This window comes from Haliaeetus albicilla, chromosome 10, assembly GCF_947461875.1.
Source record: "Haliaeetus albicilla chromosome 10, bHalAlb1.1, whole genome shotgun sequence".
Lineage (NCBI taxonomy): Eukaryota > Metazoa > Chordata > Aves > Accipitriformes > Accipitridae > Haliaeetus > Haliaeetus albicilla.
This window is the reverse complement of record NC_091492.1, coordinates 23,418,675-23,434,889: the sequence shown is the minus strand read 5'-3', so window position 1 is coordinate 23,434,889 and position 16,215 is coordinate 23,418,675. Positions and strand designations below refer to the sequence as shown.

At 52.4% G+C, this 16,215-nt stretch overlaps 1 protein-coding gene across 3 annotated transcripts; it reads left to right on the top strand.

The window, feature by feature from the left end:
- The first annotated feature begins 1,837 nt into the window (after positions 1 to 1,837).
- On the top strand, positions 1,838 to 15,543 carry ENKD1 (enkurin domain containing 1). Of its 3 annotated transcripts, XM_069793958.1 has the most exons (9): positions 1,838 to 1,866; positions 2,330 to 2,460; positions 6,514 to 6,638; positions 6,925 to 7,149; positions 8,430 to 8,602; positions 12,053 to 12,214; positions 13,401 to 13,570; positions 14,502 to 14,638; positions 15,143 to 15,543. In XM_069793958.1, the coding sequence occupies exons 2-9, from the start codon at positions 2,420 to 2,422 to the stop codon at positions 15,301 to 15,303; spliced, it is 1,194 nt and encodes a 397-aa protein (XP_069650059.1). In that variant the 5' UTR covers positions 1,838 to 1,866; positions 2,330 to 2,419; the 3' UTR covers positions 15,304 to 15,543. The 3 variants fall into 3 exon arrangements, with proteins under 3 accessions (XP_069650059.1, XP_069650061.1, XP_069650060.1); XM_069793960.1 differs by lacking the exon at positions 2,330 to 2,460 and having other exon boundaries at positions 1,849 to 1,866; XM_069793959.1 differs by lacking the exons at positions 1,838 to 1,866; positions 2,330 to 2,460 and adding an exon at positions 2,607 to 2,922.
- The last annotated feature ends 672 nt before the right edge of the window (positions 15,544 to 16,215 follow it).

The following is a 16,215-nucleotide window of genomic DNA, read 5'->3' as shown; positions in this document are numbered from 1 at the left end:
GTGTTTTAAGCCACTGTAATGGGATGAACAGTGTCACTTTGAGCCTGTCCTCCCTACCTCTCCCCTTCGAGCCTCCCTCAGGCTTGGCTCTGGGGATGGGTTTGAAGGTGGCAGTTGGGCAGGAGATTCCAGAAGACCGTTAACCGCCACGGGGGATGTGCCAGCAATAGGTCCCCCAGATCTGGGCTCCTGCCTGAGAAGGGAGGTGGAAAAATCCGAGAGGGCCCCTGGGATGCTCCCTGGCACCGGAGGGATGCAGCGGAGCTGGGCCGATGGGACTGGCCACGGTGGTGACAGAGGTTCAGGGGCCCTGGGGGTGCTGCAGCCCTGGGAGGGGTCATCAGGAGGTGGGGGGAGTCTCCATCCTCAGGGACAGCAGGACTCCATGGGACATGGCTGCGGCCATCCCAATCTGGCACTTGGTGACAGCCCTGCTCTGATGGGAACGAGGGACCCCCATGGTCCCCTCCCCATGAACGCTGCTGCGGGGTCTATGAAGACCAGGACCAAGTCCCACCCCTCAAGCCAGCATCCTGGAAAACGCTGGGATTTTATTTGACTTTTGCACCCTGGAGCATTCAGGAGAGGCTGACTGTGAGCGGAGATGTGGTCCCTGTTCATCGTACTGTGGTGGGAGAAACAGGCTCTTGCACAGCTCCTTTATAAACACGATGGCATTTTATAGCCTGGAGAGGGTGATGTGGCAATCAAAGGGGTGCTGATCCCAACAGCTATCTCTGCTCCGCTCAGCAATAAATGCCCTGAAATTTGTTTAACCACCCAGGTCCAGAGCAATGGCACTGAGATGTACTGTTATGAGGGAAAAGCGTGGTTATGGGCAAACACATCCTTGCACGTTGTGGTCTCCTGGTGCAGCAAACCTGGCTAGCGTGGTCATTCTGCTGCTCTCGTATGCCTGAACCTCCTGGTTCGACCAAGCTGAGGGAGTCTTCTGCGCTCACCCAGCAAACAACAGCCTTTTGGCTTGATGGTGAGCACACTCCAAGCCAGATTTATTCTGGAAAAATGAAAGTTCAGCTTCTTGAATTGGAAAGAAAATCACAGAAAGGAGAAGTAAGAAAATATTTCAGCAAAATATACCTCAAGACTCATTCTGTAACAGCCTTTCAGGGTTTTCTTCCAAGGATATACACCAAGTTATGCATTGAAGTTTAGATCCCAGGGAGCCCATTCCCATCTTTTTTGCTTGGTATGGATGCTTCCATCCGCTGCACCAGCCTTGTTCTAAGCTGTAGGGTAAGCACCTAAGTAGAGACAAACTTCCTTGGTCGTGCAAAGGGCTGGGCTACGTTTGGGAGCCCTTTGGCCCCCAGCTCGCTCCATCCCCCGGCCCTGAAGGCTCCTGCGGTTCAGCAGCCGGCGGCTGTGAGCCGTGCGGGGGGGTCTGGCGGGATCCTCTCCCAAAACCCCGGGGAAAGGGGAGGCTGAGGGCACGGCACGGGGCGGGGAGATGAACCTTCGCCGCAGAGCGAGCCCGAAACAGGGCTGTCGTGCCCCGGGGACGGCTGACGGCCGGGTTCGGTGCCCTGCCCGTCTGCGGGGGATCGCCCTCCGGTCCTGCCGCCCCCCGGGCCGCGCCTGCCGGCGGGGAGAACCGGCGAAGGCCGGGGCTGAGCTGCGGGAGGGCTCCGGCGCCGCTGGCGCTCCGGGCGGGGCCTGCCCCGGCCCCGGCCCCGGCCCCGGCCCCGGCCCCCGCTCCCCGCCCCTGCCGGCGGAAGCCGCGGTTGCCCAGGAGCGCGGCGGGGCTGGGCCGGGCCGGGATTTCGGCTCCCGCCGGGCGGCCCCACTCCAGGGCCAGGCTGCGGCCTCCCTCAGCCCGGTAGAGCTTCTCTGCGGCCTCCCTCGGTGAGTCCTCTCGGGGCAGCCGGAGAGATCCCTCAGGGGCCCCGGCCCGGGGGTTGTCCCTGGGATGACCGCCGGGCAGCGGGGCATCAGGACTGCGGGGGAGCCGGGCTGGGAAATGCCGGAGCAGGGGGCCGGGGGCCGCCATGCCCCCTCCGAGGGCAGCAGAGGCCAAGCACAGCCCTGGCCACAGCCTGCGGCCCCGGGGAAGGGGTGGCTGTGCCCGCCTGGGTGATGCCTTGGGGGGGCTCTTGGTCAGCTCCTGCTTCAGGCTTTGTGGGCAATCTGGCTCCGACACCCCAGGTCCGCCTTTCCGGCTGTGCTTCACACCCCAGTCCCCTTTCCCAGGCACATGGGGAACGAGAGGAGCCAAGAAGGGTTTTTCAGGGGTATCCAGCGTTGTTCAGTGGGCTCTTGGATCTCAGCACATGCCCAAAACTGTGTTTGTATTGATTTCCCATGACAGCACAGCCGGAGGAGACTGTAGACTGTGACACAAGCTCCAGTCTCCATCGCTGGACGCAGTGTTGCACATCAGGTCCTGTAAACTCAGCACATGGCTCAGCCTTGCATCAGGGAGGAATCACACGCGTCAAGGTGGGGCCTCTCTCATGTCCTCCTTCCTTCCTTGCTCTCCTGAGAGAGGACTCTGCTGTTGGCTGCAGATCTGCAACACCCACATCAGTCTCTGCCCCCCTTCCAGTGCTGAGCACAGCCCTCGTTCACCTCTGGCTCAAAGCTACTGCTGCAGGACATGTGTTTGACTCCTTGGGCAGGCTGTACAAGCTGGCTTTGTACCTAAAGGGCTGTTGGTGGACACGTGCCCAGCTTTCAGGCAACATGTTCCCGCATGCAAATGCCAGTATCGCACTTGACCGTACCCATCCCTATTTGTCTTCAGAGGGGCAAAAGAGAAAATGGGTCTTGGAGACTGGCAGGTGGGGAAGAGCTGGTGGTACCTGAGGGAACCTGCATGGGGAATCGTATTAAAAGGAGGCTGTTAAACCCCTCTATTGCAGTCTACAAGGGGAAAGCATAGGCATGGACTAACATCACTGGGTAGGTTCACAGCACATTGACCTCATTTCCTGATGCCTGGTTCTGCAGGAGGTATGGTCCCAGATCTGCATGCCCCCCTGTTTTGGTGCAGCCCTCAGGCATGGAAGTTATCTTGGTGCTACTTTCCATTTCAGCTAAAACTACTGAGGAAGGAAGCAAACAGCCAAGACCAGCTGCACAGAGATTAGCCCTTTGATTTGCTGCAGATGACTTGCTCTGCTTATCACAGCTTATCACAGCTGTGGGATTTTTTTTTCCCATGCTTTTTGCAGAGGTTGGCTCAAAAAGGCATGAAGCTGGGCTTCCTTCAGCTCTGTGTGAGGTAGCAGCTTCCTGGCCAGGGACCCAGGCACAGTGAAAATGTGATCTGTGAAGAAGAGGGAGTGCTTCAAAGTCAGGCACAGCAGGTTCAGGGCTGTGAAAAACACCTGCCAAAGCCTTGTCCGTTCCCATGTTTTGTAGTTTCCTTAACTATGATGCCAAAAACAAGCCGTGAAAGGAAGCCATGGTTCATATGGGCTCTGAAAGATCCCAGCTTACCAGGGAGATGAGTAGCATTCTTACCACTTGGTAAGCTGGAGCAAAGGGCACAAAGAGTCAAATTAATGGTTCTTAAACTTACAGGGACACTCTGGGAGAGGTAGGGCTGGAGCCTGTGTTGCTTGAGTCCTAGGCCAGGATTAAGCTGTGGTCCTGGCAGGGAAGTGAGCAGCCAGCCCGGCTCAGACAATGTGAGTGAGGAAGGCTAAAGTCGTTGGGTTACTCTGGCAACTGCCCTGAGCCTCTTCTGTAGATGTGCTGATTTCAGGTGAGCAGGGAACAAGGTTGGTGCAGCCCTGTGGCTAGTAGCAGTGTTGCTGCTTCCCCAGCGAGTTCTGCAGTCTGGCGAGGGTTAAGAAGAGAGAGGAGTTGCACACATTCATATATCTGTTTACCCGGACTTAACCAGACTGCGTTTGCAGAGTCTGCCTGCATCTCATAGCCTGTGAATGCTCTAAAGAGCCTGTTTCTGGTGGTAATGGGTTGGATCCTGTATTCCTGACGTTCAGGTTTCTAACGTGGTGGTAGGGAAGATGCTTTCCTGGGTGCAAATTAGACAGCATGGCTGAGCCAGCGATTGGGTCACTGCTGAAAAGGGCTGGTCCTGTTCCCTCTTCCTCCCTCCTCTGTGTTCATAAGCACATGCTCCTGCTGTTTCCCTTGTGCTTGCTCCAGTGTTTTTCTGATCCCCCTGTGGAGGCAACAGCCAGGTTACTTTTGGACAGAAGGTTAAACAGGCAGGAAACTAACCCAGCAAAAGGAGTGACTTGTTTCACGCAGGGGTAGTAAGTTGAATCGGCTCAGCACAGGACCGTTTGCGCTACAGAGCTGTCACAAGAGATGAAGCAGAAGGATGGGAATAGCAGCAGAGAAGGTCCGCACATCCCCTTTTGGCACAAGTGAGCCATGAAGTTCTCTCACTTATGTCCCCCAAATACGCTCACGGTTGGCAGGAGTAGAGCAGCAGCTTGGGAAGTCTGTACTGATCACTGGTAACAGAGGCTTGGCTGCTGCCTCTTCTCAGGGCTAGGAGGCTGATGCTAGGGGCTTGTCCCCCACATAGGTGAGTTTGCTGTAGGTGCCTAGATAGGCAAGATGCTTACTATTGTAATAAGGTTGTCTGATCTTGCAAGATCCCAATCCAGAGGTGATGTGACTTGCAAATCAGGGAGTGGGTGTCATTTGCAAATTCCCTGCAGCAGGGCAGGGTGCTGTTGGGATGTGAAATGTGACTTGTGTGAAGGTATAAAATGAGCTTTCCGTCCCCCGCCTCCCATCATCTTGCCTTTCCTCCTTCAATCCCCCACACTAATTGTCTGCTCTGTTACAGGTCTTGATTGCAGCCTGTCATTTTGCATGTAAATTACTGGGTTTGAAGGCAAGTTCAGATCAAGATCAGATGTGAATTTCAAGGCCAGTAGCTGTTCTGGAGTGATCTCACAGTGAACACTTTTTTTCTAGAATAAGAGAGCCTGTTCTGGCTTAGTTGGATCCATTATCAAGGAGATTAAATAATACCAAGACAGTGTCCTTTTATCTCAGGCTGAGAGTCTGTGTCTGCTCTTCAGAAATAGCTTTTCCAGAGTAGCTGAGTACAGACTGTACATGCATGCTGGTGTGCAACAGTCAGCATTGCTTACATTGCCTCTGCAGTTGTGTCTGGGAGATGAATAACAGCTTTTTGCTAATGGGTCTCATGTCAACAGGGGTGATTTAGCAAGGAAGACTGCAGTGCATTAGTTGCTATGACTCAGACTCACTCAGCCTTGTACTGATCGTTTATTGGTTTATAAATTAAACTGCAGATGCTGCATCCCATCACTGCTGGCATGCCAAGGATCCTGAAAGGGGTTCCTCTTGTAGAGCTGTCTCAGAAATCTTTAAATTATTGCCTTGGGAGTCAGGGCATGCAGGTTGTAGCCCCCAGCTCTTACAGCGATGACTCCAGCTGAGCTACCCAGGCACTTGTCAAAATCATGGCGTGACTGATGAGGTATTGAGGCTCTTGTGGCGTCTGCCAAAAGTTCACCAGCAGCCTGTGCCTGTTGGTGCGACATCCTGCATCCTCATTTTCTGAGCAGGGAGCAAGTCCCTCAAGTTTCTTGTAGGCAATAAAATGCGGTCCATGAGATCTTGGTGAGCATCGCAGGGAAATAGATGCTGGCTGCTCCTGTGCTGGAAGAATCTGTGCTTCTCCTGTCGTGGGGAGGAGAGGGGCAGCAGGGACTGGTGTGGGCCAGGGCAGGGATTTGCAGATCTGTGCTGGTCCCTGTTGATCTGCATTGAAAAGTTATTTAGAAAAGAAAAAGATGTTTTTCTAAACAGATAAGTCTCCATTCTCCCAGAGAGCCAAGAGACAGCTGGGCTGGTTTTGTCTCAGTACTCTTCCCCAAAAATGAAGTGTCTGCCCCTAGTGAAGTCTTTTGTCTCGGGTCCTTTTGAGGTTCAGCCCCAGCCTGCTCAAGGGTGGTGCTGGTGCTGGTGTGTCTCTTGCAGAGGATACAGCAGAGAGGTTTATCTGTGTGGGGCAGGAGCTTCAGCTTGCTTTGGGTAGGTTGTGTTTGAACCACAGGAGCTATTTAGAAAGAGACCAAGGTGCAAGATAATTCAAATCTAAGGCTAAAATGTGTCAGATGATGTCCGGCTACCTTGAGTTTCCTATTCGCTAAAGGCATACAAGGCAGTTACAGCAGCTCAGCTCCTGCTTGCATGTCTGTATTAAATGTTCCCATATGGGAGAGCAAAGCCAGGAAAGATTTTCTGTACAGAAGATACTGGCATTACAGCAACTGCAGACATTTCAGGTTCAATGCTGGTAAAAACGCTGATTAGCCCCACAACAGGGACAGTACTGCTGGATCCCTTGCCTCACCTGCATGGAGTCCAATCTGGGGTGGTTTCCTACCTGCAGGTCATCCTGTAGCTGTATGTGAGCTCTCTAATGAAGGTCAGAAGTTCACACACACACACACACACACACATATATATAAAAATATATAAAAATTGTAGCTTTTCAGTGGCTCAGTGAGCCTTGTTCCTTTCTGTTCTCAGTGGTGGTTGGTTTCCGTGGTGGAGGCAGAGTGACAGCAGGATGTGTGAAGGGCCATCCAGGATTTCTGGACCCATTCCTCCAGACCCTACGCTCTTTCCAAACTATTACAAACGCCCCTTCTCAGGTGGGTCCTTGATGCTTGTGGTTTTATACGTTGGCGTGACGCAGCTTGCCCATTTGATGTCCTTGTTCCTTGGCATCTTCAACAGTCTTCACTCACACTGCTGCAGGTGCTTCTGCTGCCTCACGGATGATGATCCTAAAGGTGGTCTGTACAGCTGGTTGAAAGATGGGAAAGCATAAGGTAGAGGTGGAGAGGGGGTCTTCAGCGTTGTTTGTAGGCTGCGGGTGAAGAAAACCATGAGGTAAGATCATTTCCTGGTAATCTCCTTCTGTTTCTTTCTCTGTAGCTCGAGGGAGGCTGGAAGGGAATGCTCAGAAGCTGGATTTTACCTCTGGCCCCCTGGACCCAGTTCCCAACCCATACCCTGCTTTGGGCAGTGCTCGCCAGGTCCAGCCAGGCCCTCGCATTCGCCCCAGTGGAAAGGACTTTCTGGAGAAGGGACAGAAGGGGACGCTCGGTCTCTTACTGCAGCTTGAAGGGATCTCCCTTGATGGGGGGCTGCCAGTCAAGAGTAAGTACAGCTGAGTCGCTGCTGGCCTGAGTTGCGTTTGGGGCCAGGGATGAAGCATCAGGGATATGGGTGGATTCCTCGGCTCTGCTGCCTGAGGAGAGCTTGAGATTTGCAGGGCTGGTCACCCCATCTCCTGCATTTGGCCTGGCAGTGGTGTCCCCGGGCTGTCGCCTGTGCTGGAGCTGGTGCTGCTGCGGCCTTCTTGACTCCAATCTGGCCCAGGTCTGCAGTGGGAAGAGGGACTGTAAAAAAGACACTGTTTAAGTTGGACTTGAGGAACTAGTCATGGATGAGAGACTATTGAGAGATGCTGGAAATAAATCAAGCCCTTCTAATTTGCTGCCTCTGAATATAACAAGTATCTTATAGTCAAACTTAAAGATTAATCAAGTGAAATCTTAATGTATAGAGGATGTTTAGCCTGGGGAATTCCTTGTTAGTGAAGCCAGGCAGGACTTGGGAAGACTGTCTGTATACATGGATACTGAGAAGGTCTTTGTGAAAGAAGTTCCCTTCTCCTGGGAGGTCACCCAGAGTACGTTCAGAGGTCCAGGAAGGAGATAAGGCTGAGCACTGGGTGTCATTTGATTTACCTCATGTACTAGCATTGCCCCTAGCCCTGCCTGGTGCCAGCATGGTGGATGTCAGCTGGTGGCTGCTATGACTGCTGTGCCAAAGCAGGAGGGGAATGGAAGAGGGTCTGGTTGTGTCAGCTGAGATCTCCCTTGTCTTGGGGAGCCCAAGGAAAGATCATTTTTGATTTGAACCCAAAAAATACAATCCATAATCTTGATTATTTCCCCCTGAATGTGGGACAATGGCTGACCCTGAAACGAGGAACAGTGCAGGTTTAAGGCTCTGCAGCTGCCATTAACTCTCTTCACTTCAGAAACACTATGGGATGCTGAACTGGGAATGGACCTTGCTCTTGAGAGGATGCTGGCATGGCTTGTCTGGCATAGTCCAAAACAGGACAAGTGAACCACACTCTCTCAGAACAAGGGAGTCTGTGGACACCAGTAATGTGCAGACCTGTGCTGATGCTCTTCTGGGCACTGTGGGATCCTCTGGCAGAAGAGGGTCAAACTGGGAGTGTGCATCTAACGTGGGAAAAGTGCACAGATTGTCTAGTCTGCAGGAGAGGGAAGAGCTTGCTATTTCTATGGGTGGTTGGACCAGCTTTGGAGATGGAGCTGTGGGCTCTGGTGCCAGTGCTCCAAGAGCCTGCATCCCTTGGCATTGTCTGAGGGGTGAAGGCTGTGTCTCCCCTTGCTGTGCAGGGAAAGAGTCCAAGGACCACGAGAAGGAAAATGTGAGGCGAATAAAGGAGATTCAGAAGAAGTGCAAAGAGAAGGAGCGAGCCCAAGAGCACAGCCAGCCCAAGCCTGTGAAAGCTCTGTGGAAATCCCAGAAATACGAAAACGTGGAGTCAAAGGTGAAGGCCAAACTGCAGGTCAGTACCCACTGAGCTCTTGAACTCTCCTGGTGTGGTATGTGGGTCAGCCACGAGGTTCTGTGGGATGGTGGAGATGTGGGAGTCCCAGAATCTATGGGTCTAGGGGCAACTTGGTGCTGAAGCACGGTGGGCAGATGTGACAGTGGGGCTGTGTGCTGAGTGAGAACATTTGGCATGGGTCTGCAGAGTGATTGCTGTAATAATCCCCATCCTATCTGACCAAGTAGAGACTTCATGCAAGAGAAGCTGAGAAAAGGAAAATCTCATTGCACCATCTGCCTGGGGGATCCTACTTTGCCCTTCGGCTGTTAGGCATCTAAAGTCGGTTCCTGGGGGGGTGCAGACCAGCCCTCACAGCTTTATTCCCTGTCTAGAGGTGCATCCAGCTGGCTTTGCAGCTTTCCAGTGTTTGGGGCAATGCTTGTCTGGGTTTTGTGCCAAAAGCCTGTGCTATTCTGCCCCAGGGGTCATGGTCCTCAGAGATAGGTCTTCAGACTGCATCAAACCTTGGTCCAACTCTTACCACCCTGTGGACCCACAGTGGGCTGTATATCTCCAAATTCTTCTCCGAGCAATGGTCCTGGTGAATAACCATTGCGCAGTGGGGGCACACAGACCTCTCCAGGCAGTTAGGGTGGAGGTCTCATAGATCAGCACAACCTGCAAGGGTGTACGTACCTCCTGTCCTCTGTACGTGTGCTTGTGGGAGAAGGGATGCAGGGCCGTGCCTTGGTTTCTCAGGCTTTCTCAGCTACTGAAATGAGCAGGTGTCTGGCTTTGTGAAGGTTTTGGTTTGCTTTTGGCTTCTTTCTGTTTCTTTCTCTGGATAATTTTTTCTCCCCTGGTGGGTTCCCAGTGTTTAAATGGTGCCTCTGTCAGACGGCTTTGCCCAATGCACCAAAGCAGCTGCCTTGGAAGAGGTGTACCTGTTTGTACAGAAAGTAAAGTTAAGGCCCACTGGGAGGGGGAAGGAAAGCTCCATCACTATCTTTGGGTGGATCCATTGTCATCAGCCTGGGTCTGGGAGACCCCTGTCATCGAGGTGACCTCTGTGTTCAGTTAGGCTCTTCTTTTGTCCAGAAGTAGGCACTGTGGCTCCTATGGATGGGGTGGGTTCCTGCTGCACAGCAGCAAGCAGTGCCCACCCTCTTCATAGTGACCTCCTGGAGGACAGGCCTTGGGGCTCCCTTTCAGCTCAGCCGGGCATGGGAGAAGCTCCTTGAGGAAGGGGAAGTGCAGGGCTGTTAGATCCTGCGATCCCATCGGCCTCAGGATTGTCGGCTGCCAGAAGAGGGCTTTGTCCTTCTGCAAGTCCCTGGTAGCCTTCACAGTCTCGGTCTCTGTTCTGTCTTTGCAGCCAACCAAGCTGTGTCAACAGGAGTGACACAGAGAGCTGCTGCTAGTGCAGATGGTGGGTGCAAGCTGGGTGATGCCTCGAGCACTGCCGCTAACACAAGCCTTCCCTTGGTGCTCCCTTGCTGAGTTGGAACCTTCAAGTTCCTCCTCATCTCTGCATTGCTTCCCTCTGGTCTGTGGCCCTTGGGCCAACTTTTCACACTAAAATTATGTGTATTGATAACAACTGCAAAAATTGACAGGATGTTTTCCAAGCCAGTGGTTCCAAATGCTGTGTCTCTTCTTCCCAGTGTGCCACCAATCTCTCTGATGTCCATGACCCTTCCACACACAGGAGCAAACCCACGTGTGCTTTAGGAACGCAAGCCTACACTCTTGTTTGACAAGTCCTCTGGGTTAGAGGAAGATTGAGATAATTTCTTCTTTTGTTTTGGGGAAAGGGGGTGGTGTCTGTGCAGGCAGTTTCTGTGTGGTGCATTACTTGTGCTCTGCGGATTCCTCCAGAGAGAGGTGGCAGGAGGCCCTGGTGCTGACTCACATTGCTTTAACTGTTGCTGTTGCTCTCTAGAGCTGGGGTGTTCCCTTTGAAGGATCTCCATCTTCTGTGGAGCTGCTGCTCAGAGATTAAGTTGATTCTGTTAGGTCTTGATGTCTAACACGGATTTTCTTCTCTCTCATCTGTCCCTGAGGCTGTTAATTGTAGCAGCTGCCTTGAAAAGGGCTCTGGCAGTCTCAGTGCTCCCATGGAGGGAGAAGAGGCATGCTGCACTCTGCTAGCACACTCCTAAGATCACAGACTTATCTGACTTCAAACCAACCACGCTAGGTAAAGGTGCTTCTCATTAACTTACCAGAGAGCTCTGGGTCTCCTGGCTCCTGTTGAAACAAGACTGATCATCTTTGGAGCATGATCAGTCTAGCCAGTGCTGAGGGCATCGTATATCCTGGTCCTTACACCAAAACTACTGATGTGACTGTGCTATCCCACCCTCAGTCTTGAGGTCTGCCAAGCTAAATGGGCCAGGCAACAGGCTGCCTCGAGGGGACCACACTTCAGCTGAGAGAGCAGCTGAGGCCTTGGGTACCTGTAAAGACCTGGAGGCTGCCCTGTACCATTCCTGTCATTTCCAAGAGCAGAGCAGTGCCCTAGTTGCGTTATCATAAGGTCACCCTCTTGCCACAGTGTCAACTTTCAATTTTCAGGGTTTGCTTGCAGCAAGACTGAGATAGTCCCTAGACCAGCTGTTAAACATCAAGTAGTGTTACCTTGTGCCAGTGCTAACAATGGCCTTTGAAGATGCCTGTCAGATGCAATTCCACCCTCTCAAAACTACCAGACTCCCTCACTCTCCACTTCTCTTTCTGCCTAGAGTAGCATAACCACAGATTTGGGGTGCTGAGAAGAGCAGCACTTGAGAACAGCATCTCAGCAGTCAGCTTCATGCCTACCTGTGCCATTTCATTAAAGCTTGCTGTAGCAGGGCTCTGTGGCATGCTCTGGATTTATGGAGGTGGGGTGGCTTCCTCTGGGAGTTCAAGTTCTCTAGTGTTGCCAACAAGGGAGACTGGCATGTATCTCTCAACTTTCAGCACGCTTACTCCACGCTGCCATATGCCCTTTTCACAGGAAGATTTCTGTTTTTTAAGGAGTCATGATCACTGTCAGTATGGACTGTCCATCCATTTAGATTGTCCCTAGCTCTGGTAGGTATCTCTTGTTGGGTTATCTGGTGTTGCTCTCCTTTCATGCGTACCAGATTAGTCAGTAAAGAGGAACTCTCCAGTCAATGCTATGCATGCATGTGATCCAAATGCGTGTTTCTGCAGATATTTCCCTGGGTTTTTTTTTTAGTGTTTCTTTACAAAGTTCAGTTGCCAGGTCCGGATTTGTTGCTGTAGGCAGTCTGTTTGGCCTTTGCTGGCTGTGTACAGATTGCTTTCCCCCAAGAACTTCTGCCAAGTCATGGCAGAAAGAGTGTGCCTGCTGGAAGCTTGTGGTTGAGCTTGTGGTTGACCACCCAAACTTTATTGGATGGGTTTCTCTTTGCTCCAGTCTCCCTCCGCTAGTGGATCTTTTCTTGCCTTTCCCAGGAGAGCTCCCCACCTCCAAATCCAGAGGCTCTGAAATTCCTGAGGGCATATTCTCGCTGTGGCCCTGGGATCAAGCCATGCAGACCGCTCTCCCCAAGGCCTGCCAGAACAAAAGCAGGAGCAGACGCAGAGGCTCCAGAGGCACTGAGTGCTGAAATCAAGGTGAGCTGCACACTAACTGCATCTATCCCAGGGGTTTCTGGCACTTATCTGTTGCTCCTGCTTTGAACTCGTCATGCATTCTTCTGAAGTTGGGTCAGATGTCCTGTGTGAACAGGGAGATCTGTAAATACTGTTCCTGCCTGAAGGGAAGGAACAGGGTCTTGGTCACTGGGGTGGTGAGACGGGTGTTCAAGGATTGCTAATACTACCCTCTGGCTTCATTCTTGCTCATAGTTAAAGAGATTGTGAAGTTCCCTTTGAAAATCCCACCTCCTCACTGTAGAAGTGCCAGTGATCTCAAATCAGCTCTTTGTAGAGCTTTGCAGGAGGTCTTGAGGATTTGGAGACTGCTCCCACCTTGATCAAAGGAACCATGGCTTCTGGACATTAGATAAAAATTTGGGAAGTGTGTGTGCTTTTTAGTAAGGAGACTTAAATCAGTATTAACAATTAAACCTTTCAGGTAGTCTTGTCTGGGAGGTCCTAAACTGCTCCGTGACTCATGTCTTCTTTCCTTGGCAAGTGTGGGGTTGTCGGTTTGTTGGTTCCCAAATGCCATGGAGTGACTTAATTTAAACAGGACATAAACTCTTAAGGGAGAAAACCAAGAAAAGAAAACTTTAAACTCAAACCCAGCAACCTTCTACTCTGTCTTGACCATCAGAGGAGCTGTGATAGAGGGTGCTGTCTCTGGGGAAATGCCCCCAAGGACTAGCTAAGTTCCTGCTCTGCCAGGGGCTCTGTTGCATTTACTGGTCTGGCAAGGGCCCGACCATTTTTTTTCCCTGACCTTCTATTTGCTCTGATGGGCTCCAAACACAGCAGTAGGAGACTCGTGGACTATGTTAAGCCCGGTTCTTCCTGTCCTTCTGGCTTTGAGGAGGTCAGCTTGGGGACCTCAAAAAGGTGGGGTTTAGGTTTTGCCTGGCTTTCGGTGCCAGGCAAACCATGGCACCCCAAGGGTTTCTGGCACTTATTCTGGCAAATTATTTCTTCTCAAAACACAGCCATAGCTTCTGCCTGTCTCCCTGACTCCTGAGATGGGATGGACTGAGGGTAGGCCCGTCCTGTTGTAGTACACCTGCAATTCTATATCTTTTGTGGGTGCCTCTTTGCTTTGTCCCTTGTGTGTGCCTGTGTGCGTGTGCCGAGATGGCCCCTGCTGCCTCCCTTTCTCTTCTTCCAGATGCAGGTGGAGGGCAAAAGCATTGACTTCATTAAGCACAATGCCCGCAACGCCAAGCGGGCCCCACTGCGACGCTCCCAGTCCCTGCAGGCGCTGGCTGAGCTGCTGGAACAGAGGCACCGGGAGCAGGAGGAGTACAACACCAATCAAAAGGGCCACATTCCCCAGTAGTACGTATGCCCCTCTCTGGTCCACGGGACTTTCTGTAACAAGCCCACTTCCCTTCACCACGTCTCCCAGCTTCTGCGTAGAAGGACGGGGGTCTGGGGACAGAGGTGCTCTCGCCATATGCGAGCAGTGTGATTTACTGTGGCCTGGCAAATAAATGCAGTCCCTCCTGGTTTCTTGACTTAACAAGTATCCCCATAGCCACTGTGACTGGGCTTAGAAAGAATTTTGTCTCCTCCTCCCTTGCTTGCTGTCGTACCATGATGCTGGCATGAGCATGCTCTGTGTGCTCTGAGAAATGTGCTCCTGCCCCTTTGTAAGCCTTGCTCCACATGACATAGCTTCAGTATTAAAAGGTCTGGTTTTGGAGAGGCAGATGGCTTGTTCTGCCTCCCAAGTGTTCACCCTGCTTTGGACCCGGAGTCTGAGGAACATCCAACTAGTGACTTGCATTTTGGAATTCAGAACGGAAAACAGTTCCTGGGTGACCCTATCCTAGGACTGACCATGGTGTCAGTCCTTTGGCTCTCTGCTGTGCCTGCTGTTCCCTGCCAGTATCCCTGGCTGTGAGCCACTTTGTCCAACTTCACTGCATCACTGGCCCACAGCTGGTTTTGAGAGGACTCTGTGGCCAGGGCCAGAAACAAGGCACAGAAGCCCTTGTCTCTGAGGAACTCATGTTGGCCTCACGGTGTGTCTTCCAGCAGCCCTTCAGTCCATGTGGAGTGTGTTTGCTAGTCCATGCATGCGCGCTAAACCCGGGTGTATCCCTCCATGGCAATGGCATGTGCCAGCAGGGTGGGTCTCTGTGGTCCTCAGGCAGTGATGTGGAGACTAGTGGGGTTGGAAGGGCTCGATTCCTGCCTCTGCCTGCATCCCTGGGTGACCTCTCCTGCCAGATGTGCTGACACGGGCTTTTGTTTGCCTTGCCAGCCTGCTGGAGAGGAAGGAGCTGTGGCGCAGACAGATGGAGGAGCGGCTGCGAAACCTGCCAGATCCTGACACGCCACCTGGTCATACCATGATGCCGGAGGGCCAGCGGCTGGAGACCCTCAGCAATCTGAAGCAGAGTAAGAGAAAAAGAAATGGGGATTCTACCTCAGAAAAACAGGCAATCCTAGCCAGGATTAGGGAGAAGAGAGTTCTGGGGCACAGATTCCTGCCGCTTGGAGAGTTGCCTGGAATAAGGCACATAGCTGGGATGTGAGCTGTGTGCATGGAAAGAGCAATCTCCTTCAGGTTGGTGGGACCTGCACATTACAGGACTGGCTCTCTGTAGCAGGCTTGTCTGGTAGACCTGATGTTAGGGTTAATATTGCTCTTAAAATGATAGAAAGATTTTGGTTGGAAGGGACCTTCAGAGGTCTCTAGTCCAACCGTTGGTTCTTCAACGCTGGAGCAGGTCACTCAGGCCCTCATCCAGCTGAGCTTTGAATAGAAGGATGGGTATTCTAAGTCCTGTGCTGCCACCGTTTTCATGACTGAGGATAAGGTCATAGCATTAGGCAAAGGATGGATTTCTTTGCTCTTCCACTTAGACAACTTGATTTTTTCTGGGTTTTGTTTTTTCACAGGCCAGGAGCAGCTGATAAAGGACCTGGTGATGCTACCAGTGCGCGCAGACACCCTCAGCATGCAGAAGAGGCGGATAGAGCTGGAAAGGAAGCTCTCCCAGATAGAAGAGGCCATCAAAATTTTCTCGAGGCCCAAAGTCTTCATCAAGCTGGACTCCTGAGCCAGTGGGGCTGGGTGTGTTGTGCTGCTCTGTGTGAATATCCTTCATTGCTGGAAGGGACAATTATCACTTTGGGAGGGAAGGAGAGGAAGGCAAGTTCAGGACCATGGGCCCACACAGGTGCCAATACAATGCCCAACGTGCAGGTGGTGCCTCTTGCTCACGGTCCAGTGCTGTGTCTTGTCCATGGAAAAGGGAGGGAGATACCCTAATACACTCTTTGCTCTGTGGTTGGAAGAACCTGTGTCTTGGTGCTGCTTGACTTCTCAGAGATCAGCTCTCTGGTCTGGATCCATGGCATCACCTCTTATTTTCCCATTTTTTTCCCACTTCTAGAAACTGGTAGGAGGTCTCCTGTGCTGCTGCCTGTGGTGTTCCTTGTCCCCTTCTTTCTCCTGAGCTGGGCCATGATCATGTCTCATTCTGGACACATTCGTGTCTGCACAAAACCCTCGTGCTGTACATCTGCCATGTGTGCCCCAGTCCTGAGCACTGATGCATCCTGCTCACGCAGCTGGTACCTCTGCACCCTCCAACCTGCTGGCTGGGCTCAGCAGCTCAGGGACAGCTTGAGGACAATAAAGAGGTGCAGAGCTTCAGTTCTTCTGCCCATGGAAGAGCTGGGCCGGATGCAGGGGGATCTGGCAGGGTGTCTGGAGAAGCCTTTGTTGTCTGTGGGGCAGGACATGCTCCAGTAAAGCACTGTTTCCCTCTTTCGGTGTGTGTACAGCTCCCAGTGGGCTCAGCAGGGCCTGAGGAGTAGTGGGCAGCGGAAATCAGCAGCATTGATGTAGTACAGGCAGGGGGAGAGCCGTGGGTCCTGGTCCCACTTCCTGCAGAAGCCCAAAGTGTCCAGGGAGGTTAGGTTTCGCTGGGCTGGGCTGCTGGGATGTTGGTGGTGGACTCGGAGTG

Coding starts and splice junctions, on each gene's coding strand:
- ENKD1 (XM_069793958.1), top strand. CDS start 2,420: ATGGCTCAGCCTTGCATCAGGGAGGAATCACACGCGTCAAG. Junction 6,639..6,924: donor TTACAAACGCCCCTTCTCAG/GTGGGTCCTTGA, acceptor CTTTCTCTGTAG/CTCGAGGGAGGCTGGAAGGG. Junction 13,571..14,501: donor AAGGGCCACATTCCCCAGTA/GTACGTATGCCC, acceptor TTGCCTTGCCAG/CCTGCTGGAGAGGAAGGAGC.